Source organism: Cynoglossus semilaevis, chromosome 4, assembly GCF_000523025.1.
Source record: "Cynoglossus semilaevis isolate Cse_v1.0 chromosome 4, Cse_v1.0, whole genome shotgun sequence".
NCBI classification, from domain to species: domain Eukaryota; kingdom Metazoa; phylum Chordata; class Actinopteri; order Pleuronectiformes; family Cynoglossidae; genus Cynoglossus; species Cynoglossus semilaevis.
Window position 1 is genome coordinate 15,888,205 of NC_024310.1, and position 19,555 is coordinate 15,907,759.

A 19,555-nucleotide genomic window follows, 5' to 3' on the forward strand; every position below is an offset into this window, starting at 1 on the left:
ATATAATGTTGCCATCATTTGCTGCTGGGCTCCACAGCCAGGCACTGGAGGAAAACATTATCCGGATAAATGTTTGTTTCCATACCAGGTGAAACTGAAAGCTCTGTTGAACACAGACAAATACATCCCATTATTTGGTAAAAATATATATATATATATTGTGGTGCTGGTGCTTGCTGTCATTATCTGGAATCTGGAACGTAATGCAATTTAATGAGGCCCAAGCTCCCAGTGGTGGATATGATCATTCACCTGTGGTATTGGATCTTCAAAGAGTTTTCCAAGTGTTACAGTGCACTCCCTGTAGGGTAGATAACAAGATGCCCCTGCGGTAACGGTCCAGGCTCAGACTCACCACTAATGGACTGTAGTCTGTGTCTTTGTCTTACTGTGAGACATCAGGGACCAACGCAGACTCTTGGAATATAGTTGAACAAATAACATGAATGCAACACATTCTATAAATTTATACTGTATATAGGGCTGGTTGACGGCCCTAGATTAGCAGTATATATACATATACATAATTCATATGCATATATATTTACTCTAAAAATATATTTCTTTACTTTTTAAACTTACTTTTTAAAGTAACTCAATTTAAATTCAAAGACTATGTCGATTGGATTTTTTTGCAGGATTAAAAAAAAGAAGAAGCAACTTTTACATGACATGACATGTGCAACATTCTAAAATAGAAACAGACAAAGACAGATGTGTTTTAGTCAAGGCTTGATTTAAAAAAAAAGGCTAAAGTCACACTTGCGAGTGTTCATTATGAACCCAAAAATGAACGTGGGAATGAATCGGTCCTTCAGACCATCTGACAGACTTGCAGCCAGTATTCCCTGACTTGAAGACCTTGACATTCAACCTTTGCAGGAACGTTCCTTAACTCAGCAGTGCTAACTCTGTGAAAGGCCTAATATTACCACCGACCTCTCTGTTTGTACCAACTGTGGCAGACATGAATCACAAACATGTTTCTATTGAATGAAAATGTATTAATTTGTAAATCAAGTGTCAAATTGATTTGATCACTGCAATTATCAAACTGTAACATTTACTCTGTGCAGCGGCAGAGAAGAGCCTCATTGTGTATCTTGATGAGTGTTCTCCATCCAGTAGAATGATTTGTGTCAAATCAGAAGCATTCACTTGGCTGTGTTTCAAAGTCCAGAGAGTCACTGCTAAAAGAAGGCTACTAACATAATGAGGCGACACACAAGGTTTGACTGATGAGGGTGCCAATCAGTGTTCACGTAATGGATGTTTGGTACAATCATGACAGAAGCACGAAGAGACTGTTGTCATCAGCATACATGAAAAAGAGTTTGTGCTCGCTGAGGGGTATCATCTGTCTCCATCTCACCCTGTCCCTTCCTGCCTCCACCAACCATCTCATGTTTTCTTTGTCAACGTCCTGCAACATTTCATCATGCAGACCGAATACCTGGTTAGTTTTCTAGTACTCCGTTACAGCTGGAGAAGCCTGTTGGGTGAGAACTGAACATCTCTGAGAATCCTGCCTCAGACCAGGCAAACGTTCAACCAGCAACAACAATGAAGTCAATAAATACCACAGAAGTCAGTTTTTAGGATCAGATCGAGTGTCGATTGGAAACTGATAGAAACAGTAAGAAAGATTTTAAAATGATCACAGGAGGTTTAGGCCATAAATGCTGCCCATTTTTGAAACCAAAAAATGTTAGTATACATTCAAATCCAGCTGCTGTAGTTAGTATTTTGATGACTGTATATCAGGGGTCACCGACCTTTCTGAAACTGAGAGCTACTTCAAGGGCACTTAGTAATACGAAGAGCTACTTGTTTGATACAGACTTACCCAACAATGTAATAATAAGAAGTTCTGGGTCATACAATGGTAGGCTCTCTTCTTACCATCGTCATTGAGTCCATTTGAATATCACTTCAAGTGGAACTGATTTACAAATCACAGTAACAGTACCATTTTTGACCCACTTGTCGACTAGTTCTATTTTTAGAACATACCCCGCGGGCACCATGTTGGTGACCCCTGCTGGATAGACTGTCTGTATGCTGACTGTCAGAAAAACACAGATGTAAAGTACAAATATACTGACTGTTAGGCAAAAGCAGTACAGTACATAACTTGTACGAAGAGTCATACCGTCACACAAACAATTTGTGTCACACACACAAACACACACCCAGTCTTGAAATCCTGTAAGACTGGAGGCTGGTAGGCGCTGCTGGTGTGGGGGTGAGGGGTGGGGGTTTTGCTCTGCTTTCACACAACAGCTCATCTGTTCTTCTTTTGATCTATTCCCTATCTCCAGCCCGCAAAGAAAAAGACTAAGAAAAAAAAAACTAAACAAAGGGAAACTGTACTGCTGTATGTCTCTAAGAGACCAAACAACGGAGGGAACCAGAGACACACGGTGGTTATGTGTTGACTAGCAATGTGTGCTTTCTGCATTGACACATTCAATATGAATTTCAAAAGGTACAGCCTCAGACTGGGGCCACGCCTGGAGTTCCCTGCTGCTCCTGTGTACCACTGAACTGTAGGCTGCAGTTCAAAAATAATTAACAATTTGACGAATAGCACAGGACATATAAACCCTGCTTTGAATACACGAGACACAAACACGTCATGGAGAAAACCAAGGCAGCTCTCCATCATTAATGGACCAAATGTAAGGATTAACATCCAGGAGAACAATACATCACATCAGCCAGGGGGCAGCATCTTGTTTAAACAATGCTGCTCACTATTAGCATGGTTTGCATTAGCTAATACTGAAGCTCATAACAGTGGTCTTTCTGGCTACTTTGAGATTTATGACTCACTGCACAATTACAGCTATTATATTCAACATTTAAAGAACCCCTGGCCTATTTTGGGGTTTATATTTTCTCTCCCAAGCGTTACACTAAAAATGACTGTTTTAAAATAATTGACTACTAGGTGTATTTGAAGTGATAAAATAAAAATTAAATATTACATTTCACAGAATTTGCTAAATACGGTAGAGTCAGTCAGTCAGTCGGTCAGTCAGTCGGTCAGTCAGTCAGTCAGTCGGTCGGTCAGTCCCAGAAAGTTTTCATCCAGTGATGTGTTTGAAGAAATCAGGCAAAAAGCTTTTTACAACCAAAACATTATATTATTTCAATTTCATGATATACATATATTATTATTATTAACTACTACATAATTAAACTACTACTAGGTATCTGAGTTGGAGTACATTTAAGTCATTAAAGAAATTCAAGCTAGGATGAATTACATTCACTACAGTGAGCATGAACACATGATAATACCATGGTTGTTTAATTAGAGAACTTCTTATTAAAATGACTAACGCGTGTCGACACTCATCCGAGTGTTGAAGGTACATTTTTGATGAACGTGTTTTTGATTAGCAGTTCCAGAGGGATGACCCACTGGTTCATGTGACATGGACCATGTTTTACGGTGAATTACCTTAGAGGTGGGTGACCACAGCATCAAAACACCTGTGCACTGCTGCTGCAATTAGCTCGCTGATTAAAGGTACCTTAATGACTTATTGTACATTAAAACTACTGCCTATAAATTTTTGATGGCTGCAATAATAACTTGGCTGTTATGTTTACTGTTTATTGGTGTCGTAAGTCTGTCAACATGGAGACCACCTGTCTGAAAGGGCTTCCTAGTCAAAGTCAATCAAGAGTTGTTTGAAGGCAGAAAACAATAAACAATCCTACAGTGTACAGACAGTGTACAAAGTGGAAACACCAGTGAAGAGCCAAAGAAATATTTTCTGTCTCCACTAGGGGTGTAATAGAGCACTTAACTACTGTATATGATTTGTGTCGTGACGTTACAATTTTATCACTCATTTTATCACAAAAACCAAAAAAAGCTCCAAACAAATTATGACCGATAATATCGGTCGGCCAATATTATCACACATCCCTACTTTACATGTGAGAACTATGAAAATATCTCAGTTGATAGTACAGAAATACTGCACATCACCATTCATCTCCTCTTATTAAAAGTAACACCAGGCTAGTCTTATTTACCTCGCTAACTGTCAAAATATGAAACGACAAAAGGATATAAAAACACTGTGTCTGTGGAAAAAGTTCTGTTTGAACACCTGAATGTCACTTAGAATATGTGGGGACTTAGACTTTTGGTCTAACTGTGGGTCACAACCAACATTTTAAGGATTCATTTCGATTTGTGGTGCATCACTGTTCCTACTGTTTTAAAATTCTAAAATGTAGCAGAAGTTTTTCTGTAATAAAGTGTCATTTATGTCAACATTCAGAATCAAAACATCTCAGCTTTAAAGTCATTGTACAGATACCAACAAATACACACAGTTGAATATGTCCTCAGTATGAAAACCATCCCTGTGGAGCAGTGGGCGTTCGCAGCAGCACCCCCCCAAATGTCATTCTAACTCCTGCCTGGCTTTTACGCCCAGGATGTTGCAGCTCCACGCAAAGTGTTCATTCATACCCAAATTAAATGGCAGCGCTGTGTCTTCACTGGTTAGATGGACAGCCTCCACCTCTCAGAGAGTAATACTGAGCTGGTAACAACCTGTCTGTCCTGTGTTCAGTGCTCAGATGTCTGCCTGCCTACTGTCTCCTCCATCACTGTGAGGCAGGGGACGGGAATTCAAACACCTGACAGCCGAAAGTTCAAAAATAATTTCAAGGACGATCTGTGACCCCTCAGGTGGAAAATTGCACAGGTCCATGTACTGGACAGAGAGCCTGAGAGCTTTCTAGCAAAGGCCAAAGGCAGCAGAGGAGGGGGAGCTGAGGACAACAACAACAACTTCAGGGGTACCAGCTCCAAAAGCCACCGACTCCAGGGGCTAAAAGGAAAACACATTCCAGGGTCTGCAAAGGTCATCAGTATATTTATATATATATATAATAATAGCTAGCAATGGAAGTCATGGCGTTAGTCAGATCTATAGTATAGCGGTTAGCATCCCTGCCTCAGAAGCATAGAGCAGAGAGCGTCCTGTGTTCGATTTCCAGAGAAACCACATGCTTGGCGCCTGTTAAAGCATATCTGCTGTTAACACAAGAGCTGGGATCAATAAAGTTCAAATTATTTTATTAAAATAAACAATGTTTTAACTGTTAGAGCTGACAATTGGGCCTTCTGCCCTGACCTGGGGTTAAAATCTGCTTTATTTAATACAACAGGTTTCCATTCCAGTTTGGTTAAAAATCTGACATTTTGCTCTGATTTGTGTTGTAAAACCTTATTGACGGATGAAGGCATAATGATAAATCTTGTCAGAGCTGTCTAAACAAATTTCAGCTACTAAGATCAGACACGTTGAACATTATAACCTTCGTAGTCTTACTTCTTTTATAATTAGCCTCACATGTGATGTCATCAGCTTCTAATGTAACTTCCTGTAACAGTAGGTGTGATGCTCTGGCATCTGATCCAACAACAGTTGTTCATGCAACTCCTGCAATGATCCACCCTTAGCGCGCGCCTGCGGCCCTAACTCATGTACAATCTATCAGAGGAGGAGGTATTTCAGCTGCCCAGTCTTTTGTTATAGCACCTGCCAACACAAACCTGCCTCTTAGGTATGTGAGAAAATGGAAGAGAGTCAGAAAAAAACCAACAACAACCAGCTTCCAGACCACAACAGTGATGAGCTGATGCAGGTCCAGGCTGAGCCAATGCCAGCAGCTGCTGATGCCAGGTCCTTCAGCACTCCTCTTCAGCCGTCACTGAGACGTTCTCCTGCTACAGCACGGGCTGTCACCAACAGCGGGCTGACCTTAACAATCTGCTGACCAGCGCAGGAGCCTGGAAGGAAACTCTTAGAACTCTAAAATGGAGCTGGTGGAAGAGTGAAGATAAAGACGCCATGAGGCTGACTCTACTGTGTCAGTGCCAGAGATACACTTCATGAATCTACTAACAAGTCCCAGGGACTACAGCACTGTGAAGATTGAGGTCTGTGCTGGTGTTAATTGACATGCAAGTCCAGAGGCTGAGATCCTCCAGAATTAATGACAAACGAGCTCAACACAAGGGCCATTCATTTAAGTAGCTTTAAAGCCCTGCTGTAGTTAATTGCCACACACACACGCACAGTGTTTTGTGTGTTGTGAGCACTTTACATTGATAAAATATGTTTTCTAGCCCTTGATTCTAACCTTTACTATGAAAAATATATCTCTACTTTTAATCTTTACCCTTTAAGGCTAATCTGAGCCTAATTCTAATCCTGACTCTATGTAGGATTTGGAACCTAAAAAAAAAACACTCACCCAGTGGGGTCCTGCAAAATGTCCCCAAGAGACAAGGTGTCCCTGAAAACAATGGTACGTTTTCAAACATTATCCACACAAGTGAACTATGCCAGATACACACACACACACACACATCAAAGAACCATGGCAGAGTCGACTTCCTATCTTTGTTTTCAGAAGGCCTGCAGCCCAAAATGGAGAAAAATTCAACTCATGCACTCTATATTTTACCTACATATCATTATTTCATCCATTTCAGATAGACAGTGAATGCACCACACTTAATGCAGGGTGCTTCATAAATCAGTCACAAATGTTTGCTCCTCACTGGTTGGACTTCTCGACATGGTGTATATGTACAGCATATTCCCACATAACATAAAGATGGAATTCCTATTTTAATGATTTTCAAATGGAAAATCTTCTTTAAAGCTGTAAGTCAGGGAGCAGCAAATTGAGTAAAACCCTGTTAAGATACACTCATCTGTGCTGCAGCCTCAGGTTGACAAATCATCCAGACCATGTTCTAGTGTGCTGAGCTCGACCAGCTATGAAAATATCTTTTAACCAATGAGGGAGGAGGGTTGTTTTTGAATATGTCAGCTTTTCATTTTTACAGTACGTATCTTTTTCCACCCTCTTTCTCCTTCCACTTTGCAGCAGCAGAGAAGAAAAAAAATGTATTGTGTGCATTTGCATCCACAGCAGCAGGAAGAGCTGAAGTTACAGTGATCATAGAGAGGAGGCAGGAGCAAATAAAAGAGGAGGAGAAGTGAAAACAGCAGTTACACGAACGCACCCCCCCCCCCCTCTATCCCCCCCCCCCCACACAGAGGAACACTGACAGGAGATAAATAAAGCGAATAGAAAAAGAGGAGGAAATCGTTGGAGCACACTCAAACTTTAAGTGAGAGAAGTCAGGCGTAAATGGCTTAAATCATTCCCCTGCTATGTGAACTGATGTCCATGCTGTATTTGTGTGTCTGAGACCAAGTGTGTGATCTTGTACAGCTGTGAGAGTTTACGGTCCAGGTACTTTGTGGAAAACAAGAAATTCACTATCTCTGACTTAGTGCTAAAAAAACAAAACAAAAAAAGAACACAGATCTGCAATTGTTACTCTACAAAATGTAATCATTTAAGTAGCACATCTATAATTTCTGTTCAGATTCCTTGGATTCATTTAAGCTTTTTAAAGTGAGGGCCGCAGCACCATTGGAGACCACCAGGGGGAGATATGAGGGCCTGAGCAAAATGGGGGAAGATAGGAAAAAATGTAATTTTTATATAACCACGTAAACTAACGTAATAGTCAGATCCTCAAGTTTCCCATGATACTTCAATGGATGTACCATGGAAGTACCATGATACTTTCATGGTAGTTTTATGGTATTTTGGGATAACATCATAGTCTGTATAGACCTGATGGTTTGTACCTGTTTTCGAGCTGCTCTGCTCCTCAAGCTACTGTGCAGCTAGCTAATGCATGTCTGTAAATAATTTTCTTTTTGTGTACTAGTGTAGGGGCTTCAAACCAGTGGTCCGGGGACCGGTACTGGTCCATAGGTCGTTTGGTACGGGTCCGCAGTAGGACACAGTGAAAAAATGTACTTCAGTTTTACCAATTTCCAATCCAGTCACTTCCCTTTAATTTTTTACATTACATTAGTTTACATTTTTTTACATTAAAAGATATTTTGAGAATGTTTCAGAACAACAGGTCATTCAGACTCTGATACTAACAGAATAAGTCTGAAAGATGTTTTATTTTGAAAATGTATAATCCTTCAACAATGGTGTGGTATTACCATTCCACAGTAACGGCTGATACTGGCCGACCAGTACAAAGAAAGTAGTAGACTGATGTACCAGGGTTTTGTTCTGGGTTTGTTTTTGTTTTGTTGTTGTGGATGTTGGCTGTGTGTGTGTGTGTGTGTGTGTGTGTGTGTGTGTGTGTGTGTGTGCCCCCACTCTCTCCTCTGCAGCGGCGCTGGATTGAGTCTAATGAGCTGCACACCTGCCAGCGATCTTCTCATCAGGCGAGCGTATTTCAGATGCCAGCCGCCGTCATCCCAGCGCCACAGCGTTGAATCCAGTGGTTTGGTAACTTTATAGTTAGTTTAGAGTTTATTCTAGTGCTTGGCCATCTAATAATTGCTCCTGTGTTTTCTTTTTCTTTACGTAGATGGTTAGAATTCTTGCCTCGAGTGGAATGCGTGCACTTGACTACACCTTTTTGGATTGTTCAGATTTCCACTGTTGTAGTGCTCACTGGAAAATTCACTGACATCACTGTGTTTTGGAAATCAATGTATTGTCACCACACGCACTTCCTGACCTGGGACCATCCCCTTGTCACTTTTGGGTGCACCTACCTCAGCTTACTCATGACTATCTTATGCTAAACACATTTAATAATTATTGAATATTGATTAAAAGCAGAAAAATACATTTTAATGGATGATTATTATTTTTACATATTTTGTAGTGTTGACTGTGGGGGGGCTGAAGCTAAAGCTGTTTGGGAACCCCTGTCCTAGAAAATGCTGTGACAATGTTTCACAAGAAAACATGTAAATATATATGGTTAATGGCAACGTCAGGTTTGATGAGATTTGGAAGTGACCATGACCTTTGACCACAAGGTAATTCATTCAAGCGTTCATTAATGGAATAATGGAATAGAGCAGAATAAATGGATGGACAACTTGAATATTTAATTTCTCTGGTCAAACCTGAAGCTGATGCAGAGACATAAAAAACAATCTGCTTGTAAATGTTCCTGTTATAATTCTGGAAATTGGAGAGAATATAATAGAGCAGGTCCAGGTAATTCAACATTTTATTGAGGGTCTTTTTTTACCATGCTTTACGACAAGGTCATGTGGATGCACGTGAAAAGGTGATGGTGGGGCTAAAACATAGGACGGAAATCCCATTAAAAGATTCGTATTCAAGGTTGAAGATAGAAAGTGGAGTGTAATAAAGGAGGCAACTTATTTATTTACCTCACACAATGGAATGGTTTGAGGTGCTGTTCCTGGTGGAGCTGGATGTAATATAGTGTAGGAAATGAGGCAAAAAAAAAAAAAAAATAGAAAAAAAAAGCAGAGATGAATTTGACTGCAACGCTGATGGCAAAGAGTCTTTTCTATCTGAGCTGGAAATCTAATAAATCCCTTGTATTTAATCTTGATGCTTTCAGTGTAATGTAATGTAAATCAAAACCAATGAAATGTGACACTTCTTTTCTACTTTACTGAATTTACCAGCGGCTGAATCAGGCAAATAATTAGAATTTATATTAACTTCAGTGGAAGTAATAGAGAGGGAAACTAAATTATTGGTACTTAATTAAGCTGGGATAGAAATTTGACCATAGCGTTAAACAAAGTCATGCAGCTTCAGGCGACAACAAAACGATCCTCAGCCTCAGTTTGGGCTGAATATAAAACGACAAATAGAATTAAAAAGAGAGATAAAAACTGATGCAGCGTTTATGTTATTCCTCCTTTGATTTGACAAACAGCCAGTGTCACTCACTCCAGAGCAAAACTCAAAGACTCATGCTCCAGTAGGTGAGTGACAGATATGATAGTGAAATGCCAAACCATAGTTGTTTTTTTTTTTTTTTTGCATTGCTAATGACAGCCAACAGACTCAGCCCCAGGCAAGAAAACCAGACAATATTCAAAGGGAAACACCTCAGGAAATGTTGTAATGTAGAGATAAAAGTTTGAAGTCTGACTGGAAGCCAAATGGAGTTACTGCAAACTGCATTAAAATTCAATGGACTTGAAATTTTAATGCCCAGCACAATTACAATGAACAGACTTTGCTGCATCTGTTGAATGTGATACAAGTTAAAAATCTGATTCGTGCAATGCAGCCCACACGGAGTGTTTAGAGCTAGTGCCCTACAGCCAGCCCCGGTGGTAACTGTGTGGAGTCTGCGTACAGATCAGCTGGTCTGTTTATTTCATTCAAAAGGAATGAAGACTTGGAATCCTTGCAGTCATCTGGTGAAGGTGAGATTATGCCTGGTTAGTTCACCAGTCTATTCACAGTCATATTCACACCTAAGGTCAACTGCAGGACCTGAGGCACACATGCATAAAACTTGGAAAATTCACACAGTAAAAACCAGGGATCGAACAGTTGATCTTCTTGCTGTAAGGCAAGAGAACAAACCACTTTAAGCACTGTACTGCCTTTTTAATACTTTAATTATACATAAAAAATATTTTATATTTATTTCATGTCTCATGGAGTTGAAAAATCGAATTCGTATTTCATCTTTGTTAGGCCTTAATTTAAAAGTTTTGATCTGATAAATCAAACAGTAGCTGTGGATTAATCATGGATCAATCAGAATTATAGAAGATTAATTAACTCTTTTTATTCTGAATATTGTTGGAATGGAAAACAAATAACAGCAGGGAGATGTCAACGTTTCACACCAGTTTTATTTACAACTAATAACTACTGATGGAATTAATAATATGGAAAAAGGTGGGGGGGGTCAGAGCCACATCTGTTATTGAACATCATTTTACACAGCAACTCTGAACCTGATAATGACTCTACTGAGCTTTCCGTCACACCAGCACTAGTCTTTAGCCTTTCCCTGTTTTAGAAATATTTTGGTCCCCCCTTCCATTATATTGTTTAAGTTTGTGACAAAGCAGCGATTAAAGAAATAGTTTTTTTTTTTCCTAATTCATCAGTAAATACCAAATAAATATCTTAGTGTCAAGGAACAGTTTCTGCACTTTTCCAGACATTTTTCCACCATTTCAAACTCTGGTGCCTTACAGGAGATTTTGGAAGATTTCACAACAGCTACAGCTGCATACAGGTCCCTTAGGTGGACAGATGGCTGCTTCAGCACTGGGTTTGCAGCCTGTTTAGCAGAAGAGCTTACAAAGACAGAATCCTGATGAGAATCCTAAAACGGAGTTAACAAGCAGTGGTGACAATGGTTGAGGTTTCAGAAAGTTGAAAACCCTCAAATGATTTGTATAAGAACCAGTGAATAAAGTTAAAAATTTAAAAATTACATTAAAAAAGAAACACGTTGAAGAGCAAGGTAGTGCGAATTGTACAATGAGTTGTTTTATAATTTCCACTTAGTATCACCTCAATGTAAGACTGATTTGTGAGCGGTACGCCAGAGGTAATGTTAGCTTAAACAGTCATGGTAAAAACACTAGAGCTAATGTTAGCTATAACAGTCCTGGTAAAGACACTAGAGCTAATGTTAGCTACAACAGTCCTAGTACAGAGACCAGAGCTAACGTTAGCTACAACTACCTAAAATTTCCTCAGAACAGAGACCATTTGTCATTGTATAATTATAATTATAATTTCCAGAGTTTCACCAAATTTGTTTGCAAGCCACCAATCTCCGCTGAGGCCCAGAGACTGACCACTGAGTTTAAAGACGCCCAGGATACTGCTTTCACTGCCGTCCCACTTACGATGCACGGTGTGTGCACTCACACACACACCAGTGCACGGCAAAATAACACACAACAGCTTGGCTTCTGCAGGCTGCAAAAATTACTCACTTTATAGCTTTGTCCAATTAAGCAGGCAAACTGCTGTCAGGGTGCTCCATGTAGGAGAAGAGGAGGAGAAGGAGCGTGCAGAGGCCAGGAGGCTGGAGAGAGAGGCTGGACCGTCCTGTCACTGTGCTGTGGTGCAGTTGGCTGGAAGTCTGCACTGTGTTTGCTTTGCAGAAAGGACTTGTGACTCTGCTAAATATGCAAAGATGGCTGTGGCCTTGTCGTGCCTGACTGTGCGCACAAGGCAGAGAGCTGGCGAGGAGGGCAATTATGGATTTAGCTTGAAGAAAGAAAAAAAAGCAGAGAACTACCCAAGATGAGACAGTGTAATCTCATGTCAGTCAGTGGTTTTACAGCTTCCAAAGTGACAAGGGCTCAAACACTTCTTATCGCACACACAGTAAATGCCCTAATCCATTGCACCAACAGGGGTTTGTGTCGAGGAGTGCTTGATGTTCCTGGGGAGGAAAAAGAAGCCGGCTGTGTGTTTATAGGAACATGTTGAATTATATTAGCTACTTGTATCTATCCAGATATGATTACTGTTTTATAGCATACTCCTGGTGTTCACACCATCTGGAGAATATACACGCACACAAACAAGTTGGCCAGCCATCAATGCAGAGATTGTTCTTTGCATAATCCACTTTTCCCAGTGTGTTTTTTTTTACTGGCTTGAAAACGAATGCAATGAAGAGAATATTAAAAAATGAAAGTGAGTTCTACAAAAATAATACGAGAGAAAATAATTATATGTATTAAGGTAAATTATTTTACCACCAGTATCTGAGCAGTGACTTCAGCTCGTATAGCAGGCACGTTTATAGTTCGGTGTTTTATGGCCTAATCTCCTCTGCTTGGGTTCATTTCAGGTTATTTTCTCCTGTTATTTCTGTCTCATTTATGTTTTCCCTTCCGTCATCTCTTCCCCCCCTCATCACACTCTTCCCCCATTTCTCTCTTTCTCCTTCTATTTACTACCCTCCATTTCCTCCTCTTTGGATAGTTTCCAGTAGCAGGTGGCACTGATGCCTTGGCCAAAGCCGACAATGCCATGCCAACTCCTTACACAATCACACCTTGGCCTTGCTGGATGTCAACATCCACTGGAACAGCTGGGAAATTTATGTCCCTGCCAAAACACAACAAATGAAGATCATTATACTGTATAATGCAGCCACATTATGCTGTGGGAATAAGGCAGTCCACCCCCCAACTCCAATTTGAAATAGCTGGAACCTAAAGATGGTATAGTATTTTCGCATTTACATGTGCTCCTTCCAGGGGTCGTCGCAGCAGATTATTTACCACCATTTCTCCCTTCCTGGTGTCTTCTCACACACACCTCAATTTTCCTGTTTTACCATCAGGACAAATTAAAACCATCTCCTTTTTGTCTTGCCAGTTCAACTGTTGAACCCCCAAGATTCCTGATTTGATGGATATATAGTCTAACAACAGGGTGTTGTGGGATAGATTCCAGTTTTGGAGTTGCCCCACTGGCACCTTTAGTGTCAACCCTGAACCCACCTGTCACTCTGACTGCACATGTAACCAATCTTCTCACTCTGCCCATACACGTCCTAAACTATTTTCACATACTTTTCTGCCGAGCAGCTACTTCTTCAACAACATTTCAATAAAGACAACATTGCATCTGAACCATTCTTTCTGCGACATTAATATACTGAAGTGGTGACATCACCACACGGTATTCATGACATGCTCCGCTCACTAGGGCACATCTAAAACACACTCTATCAGCTGAGTGTTTGATTTGAACCTCAACTCTCATTTTCTGCCTCAGCATCACCGCCTGCTCTCCTGCCCCACCACAATCCCAGCATCCACCTGAAGGCTCCGGGATATTTGCTCATCATTACTCATCTGTGCAGCAATTCTGTGGAGAGTTGATGAAACCGAAGCCAAGATGCCCAAACGAAGCATTCTGTTTCTGCTCCACAGGCTCTGCTGCAGTCTGAATAAACATTTTAACATGAACTGGCAGAGTATGCTATGTTATTTCATTGTCAACAAAATGAGATTCACTTGTTATGTTTTATATATTTGGTAGTTGAATGGTTGTCTGATACATTTTTTTGGGGTTATTGTTAAAGGTATGATTTGAATAAAGCTTCTCTACTGCATTTATTCCACAAAAGGTGGATTTTGTTTTCCTCTAATCACAACCATCATAAAGACATCAAATGTTATTATCAGCAAGTCAGTATCAGAACCAATGAGTAAAAAGTCTCTCCTTTTGTTCAAGTGAATAATGGCTACTGAGAGGTTTTCAGGACATTGTAATCTCACCGTGGTGTTGACCTTCAACCATTTGTGTTTAAAACTGCCACTCCTTCATCATGTTATCCTATTAGCCCTTTAAATGATATTCCAGTCGTAACCCCGGTGTAATATTTAAGTTATTATCTAAAATGACTGTGACCTTTGACCGACAACAAAGAAGTCATCTTAGAACCTATCTACTAATGTCCTGCAGAATTGAGGCTGTTTCCTATGAAGGATAAATGAAGAGATAAACAAAAACATGACATGACTTAACATATGAAATAAAGCTTTATAATAAATCAAGTGTCTACGAAGCCTTTCCAAGGTTGACGATCACTCTCAGACAGATTTGATGGCTTTTACTTAAATGTCTATAATTTACAGCGCTCTAAGACGATCAATAAATCAAACGGGCCTAACTTTTATTTCCTGTTTGAAGATATGTAGCAGTTATTGCATCACTCCATGCCTTTGGCAGCAGCAGTTCAAAGGCTGAGCAGGAAATAAATTAACTTATTAAAATATTCTTTCCGTTTTCGTCTATTATCTGACACCAAATGATTGAAATTTGCAAAACCCGATGAACTCCATTTATTTAACTAGTGTTAGAAAATGGGGATTCTCGTGCAATTATTGCAATGAATTTCATTAACTCTACTGTGTTTGCAAGTTCAGCAATCTGACCACCAGCAAGTTTCCACTGGGTTTTTATTGGTCCCCCTACAACAAAGTTTTCAATAAATATTTTTATTTTTTTTATTGCTTTTTACTGACTATGACCAAAAGTCCAAACAGGAGAGAAGAAGAGGCTTCTGACCATCACAGATGAGACGGTTCTGGATATTTTCACTCAGCACAAACACACTGCCGGTGATTTATATGCTAATTAGAGCTGCATTAGAAAGGCAACAGCAATGCACAGCCTTTATTACTCTTTAGGGCTTAAAGTGTTGCAGAAGTTAACCGAGCCTTCCTGCTGGAAATAAATGGAGTATGTTACTAAAATAATGAGCGTAATAAATGGGTGAGAATCAGAGAAAATATTCTGCCCAGAGAAAATTCGATTTGTGATGAATATTGTCCATGAACCGTGAACTCCTAAGGAGCTGATGAGCAAATGTGAGGTGATCAATAACGGGGCAAAGAGGCGTGAGATGACAGGACGGTCGGCAGTTTTACTCTCCATCTCCAGACACTGTGTTGAGGAAAAAGATTGGAGAAGAGTTTTACGATTTGAGGATTTTTTTTTTTTTTTGGCTTTACATACTGTGGACAGTTGTCCTCAGTTTGTTTTTTTCAGCACCAGACAATACACTGAAATATTTGTCTCTCTATGTACCAGCAGTACCATCAATACTACAGTATAATACATCAGGACATGGCACTGCAACTGGTACTTCAACACAATTCTGCAACCACAAAGAGAAAGAGAGAAAACAACTAAGTCACCTAATTCTAACAGCTATCAAACTCCACAGTGTACCATTGGAGAGAGCCCGCATTTGAGAACGCCTGCAGTCCAGCGCTACACTATTACTGTATTCTAATCAAACAACCCACTTAAGCTGCAAAAGGGAGTAGTGGTAGGCAGCATTTTTTATGGTTACAATATTACAAAATCTTTCCACATGTCTAATAGTTTTCATTGGATTATTTGGACCCGTCCAGAGCATATATCAGATGGGATGTATATATATATATATATCATATATATCATATATATCAGATATATATCAGATATATATCAGACATTACTAATACCCTCCTTTCTTGTCCTTATTTGCATGGTGTCATTACTAACTGACTGATTACTGTAGTACAGTTAATACAGTCTAGTCGGGTCAACGTGACTCTATGGTCATTGGTGTAAATTTCCACCATTGCGGCAACAATTCAGCTACTGTTACTTATTTATTCCACCAGCGTTTGTTTCGGGGTGGATCCTGGGACATGTTAGGGTGATTATGTTTTTAATTTCTTTGGCCCGTGACGCAGGGAAAACTTTCATTTGCAATTTCGATGTGCATTTGTCGGCACTGATGAATCGGGACAGGCCCGGTTTGTTGTCCGACGCTGCCTTTGACTCAGTTTGACAACATGGAGGTAATGAATGCAGCCTTGTTTGGGTAAAGCCTTTGTATTAGGACACAAATTATGTTTGTGTGGATTTGTGTTCAACGTACTTAGAGCTGCAGCCACAAATGAGCAGGATGTGGGAGTTGTTGCGTGGTAAATAAAAACAGCCCCACGGTCTGTCTGTGTTTTTTCCCTCCCGGCCTCTTCCCATTAACACACCTGGTTAGAGCTGGCTGATACTTGGTTCAAATCTTCTGAGGAGTGATTATATTAGACTGATACCTCACTGATGCCATGTCTGCCTGAATAGCTCCAATTTATGAAGGAACTGACAAGGTTAATAAAGCAGATGAGCAGCTCTCAGACTATTTCACATGATTTGGTAAAAAATATTTTCAACATTAAGTCGGGAACAAAACTCATTAACCAGGACCACACACAGACTGAAGGTGTCAGATGTTTAACAACTCGTCTGCGGAGTCTGACGCTGCAAAGAACAGAACACAGTTCTAATTCTGCAGTAATTGTGTTTACACATAACATAGCTATGTTTTTAACCTAAGTGTTATCTGTGCATACATCACGCAGACATGAGAGGAGAACAACACAGGAAGCAACAGCGTGATGCACATTAACAACATCAGGATGAAGGACAGGTGTCCCAGGGGACAGGTGTCCCAGGGGACAGAATAATGAAAAAAAAAATCAATGAAACTGCAGAAACTATATGTGAGACAGAATTCAAGATTATTTGTATGCCAGAAAAACACACCTCACAATACCTCCAGCAATACTTCTATGTAAGCAATACAGGTTTCTGTATCCCAGAAAGACCAAGAAGTTTATACTATGTGTATGAAATGGAACAAATATTTAAAAATATATCAAAAATAGTACTCAGATATAATCAGCGCAAATGTGAAATTAGAAGTTTATCATGCTTTAAATACCACAGTTATTTAGAAAATGTTTGACTGTACAGATCAAATTCAACATCATACTGCAATGATAATAATCAGATGAAAGATAATCAGATTAAAGTCATAATAATATTGGGTTGATGTGTGCAACCAAAGCTGCACAGACTGATAGTATTCACAACCCATTAATTCAACCAAAACCTTCAAACCGTCAGCAGTTGATCACTATGTGTCACAGTATTCATTTTCTTATTTAAATACGTTTGAACTTTAAGCCGGACCATTTTATTATTCTTTGACTTGACTGCTGCGATAACTGAGAAAGATCAAGCAGTTTTTTTTTTTACTTTTTAAAAAGAAAACCATCTTTCTGAACATTAAAAAAAAGGTTCATGAAAATTGCAACAACAGTAAACACATCCGCTTCCAACCTCAGTTATTATCAGCTTCTCTTCTATCACTCAGCTGGACCATTTTTTTTGTGCCGCTGTTTACCTTCAAATTCTTTTCACCTTGCAGCCAATCACTTACTCACACACACACACAGCCACACATACACACGTACACGCACATTGTTTATATATTTTACCTGGGAGATCAAGTACAGATTTCTATTGCTGGTGGCAGTTCAGCTCCAGCGGAGCATGTGGAGGTGCTGTTGATAAATGGGCCGCTGTTGTCATTTTAAGCAATGTTCTCAGCGCTTCTACCCGCTTCACTAAACTCTTAGTCACTGCCGCTTCCTCAGAGGCTCGTCAGAAATACGTTCAGAGCGAGAGATGTAAAAGTAAATTCTCTATTTTCAAATACTCCTTGACAACTCCTTGAGTTTTGTGTCGAATTTCACAAACAAAGAAAAGGCAGTGATTTTGGGAAAAAACAAAAAAAGTTTTATGTCGGTGTATCCAGTGGTGGTGTCACAGAAAGAACACTAGTAAAAATAAAGTCAAAATGTTTTTACCTCTTTTCTCTCCCCTCAGCTCTCCCCCATTTTACCTTTTCACTGCAGCAGAAGGCTGCACACTCTGAGTCTGGATCTGCCACAGATTCCCTCCTGTTACCAAAGTGCTGCTCACTGTGTGATCTCTTTTGGTTTTCCTTTATAACTGTGCACCCCATCATGATCTACTCTGACATGATAATATTTGTCTCCGTTCAGCCATTCCCTTCAGGGGGCGCCAGAGCAGATCATCTGCCTCCATCTCACCCTACCTTCCGCCTCCTGTACAACCTCTCACAGATCATCTTCAGATGTTGATCTATGATTTTTGTATCATCAAAAATCTGTGTCTGTTCTGTTTCATTCTCATTCACTGAAACATGAAGACATCTGTTTTTTTTCCCCACCTGCTCTCTGATCCAGCAGCCATTATCTTACATTAAGGCTATAAGGAAAACAGTGACATTTGCCAAAAGTAGCACAGGACAGGGGTCAGGAGTGTGAGTGTTGAGAGTCTCAGTAATAACAGCAGTGTTCTGGACAGCGTGTCTCTAAAGAGAAAATGAAAAAAAAATATGTCTGGGCCACTTTAGAAATACCAGACTATTTATATGTAAATTCTCTTTATATCTATTCAAATGAATTTCACGCTCTACAGCGGGGCTCGGCTGATGTCGTCGGAATGTATTGTGTGCGTCTGTGTTTGATAGGTGTGAAGAAAAGACAAGGCGAACAGCGGAGACGCCGGCAGCTAGCTTACCTGTCTCAGGCCGTCCCTGCTGTTCTGCATGATCCTCAGCACGTAGTTAGAGCGCTGGCCTTTGCTGTTGAACTCGATGTGACCTGTTAGGCCGTCGAATTCTACCTGTCCATACACACACACACACACAGAAACATGTTAAAGGGAAGAAAGGAGCCTCAGATCTCTCCTTCTCTTCAGCTCCTTCTCAGCAGCATCTCAGAGAAATCTATCAGCCGGCAGCATGAAGACCGGCCTTTTGAAATATTATAATATCATCAATACGGTCGAGTCATCCATTTACGACCACTTAAGAGGATCATGACTCTCCTCGTGATTCTCACAGTGAGGGGAAAATGAAAAAAAACTGCATATTGAACAACAGTCACATTCAAGTGTATTGATGTCACAATCACTCACGGCCATCTCTGCCTAATAGAAAATAACACTTTATTCTATCGCTGCTTATCTCCTGTATGTCTGCGCTGTCTGTCAGTGCTAATGATAAACCAACCTTTTTCACAGGTGGTTCACCGCTATAAAAAAGACAGGAGAGCAGACTGTACACTGAGTGTACACTGTCGTCTGGTTGTCTTCAAACATGTGAATAAGTAATTAACAAGTGGAAATGAATCATGACAAACAGACTGACACCACGTAATTGACAAGAGAATTTTTGTCTTGTGTCCTTAACTACGTTTATCAGACAGGTATATGTATCAGGCCTGTTTATATATATATATATATA

The 19,555-nt window shown here is 40.0% G+C and overlaps 1 protein-coding gene across 1 annotated transcript in view; it reads right to left on the bottom strand.

The window, feature by feature from the left end:
- Positions 1-19,555, bottom strand: part of grik4 (glutamate receptor, ionotropic, kainate 4) — a 261,758-nt gene that overhangs the window by 44,789 nt on the left and 197,414 nt on the right. The window contains 1 exon segment of the mRNA XM_025055124.1: positions 18,829-18,933. Coding sequence (XP_024910892.1) covers positions 18,829-18,933 — 105 coding nt within the window.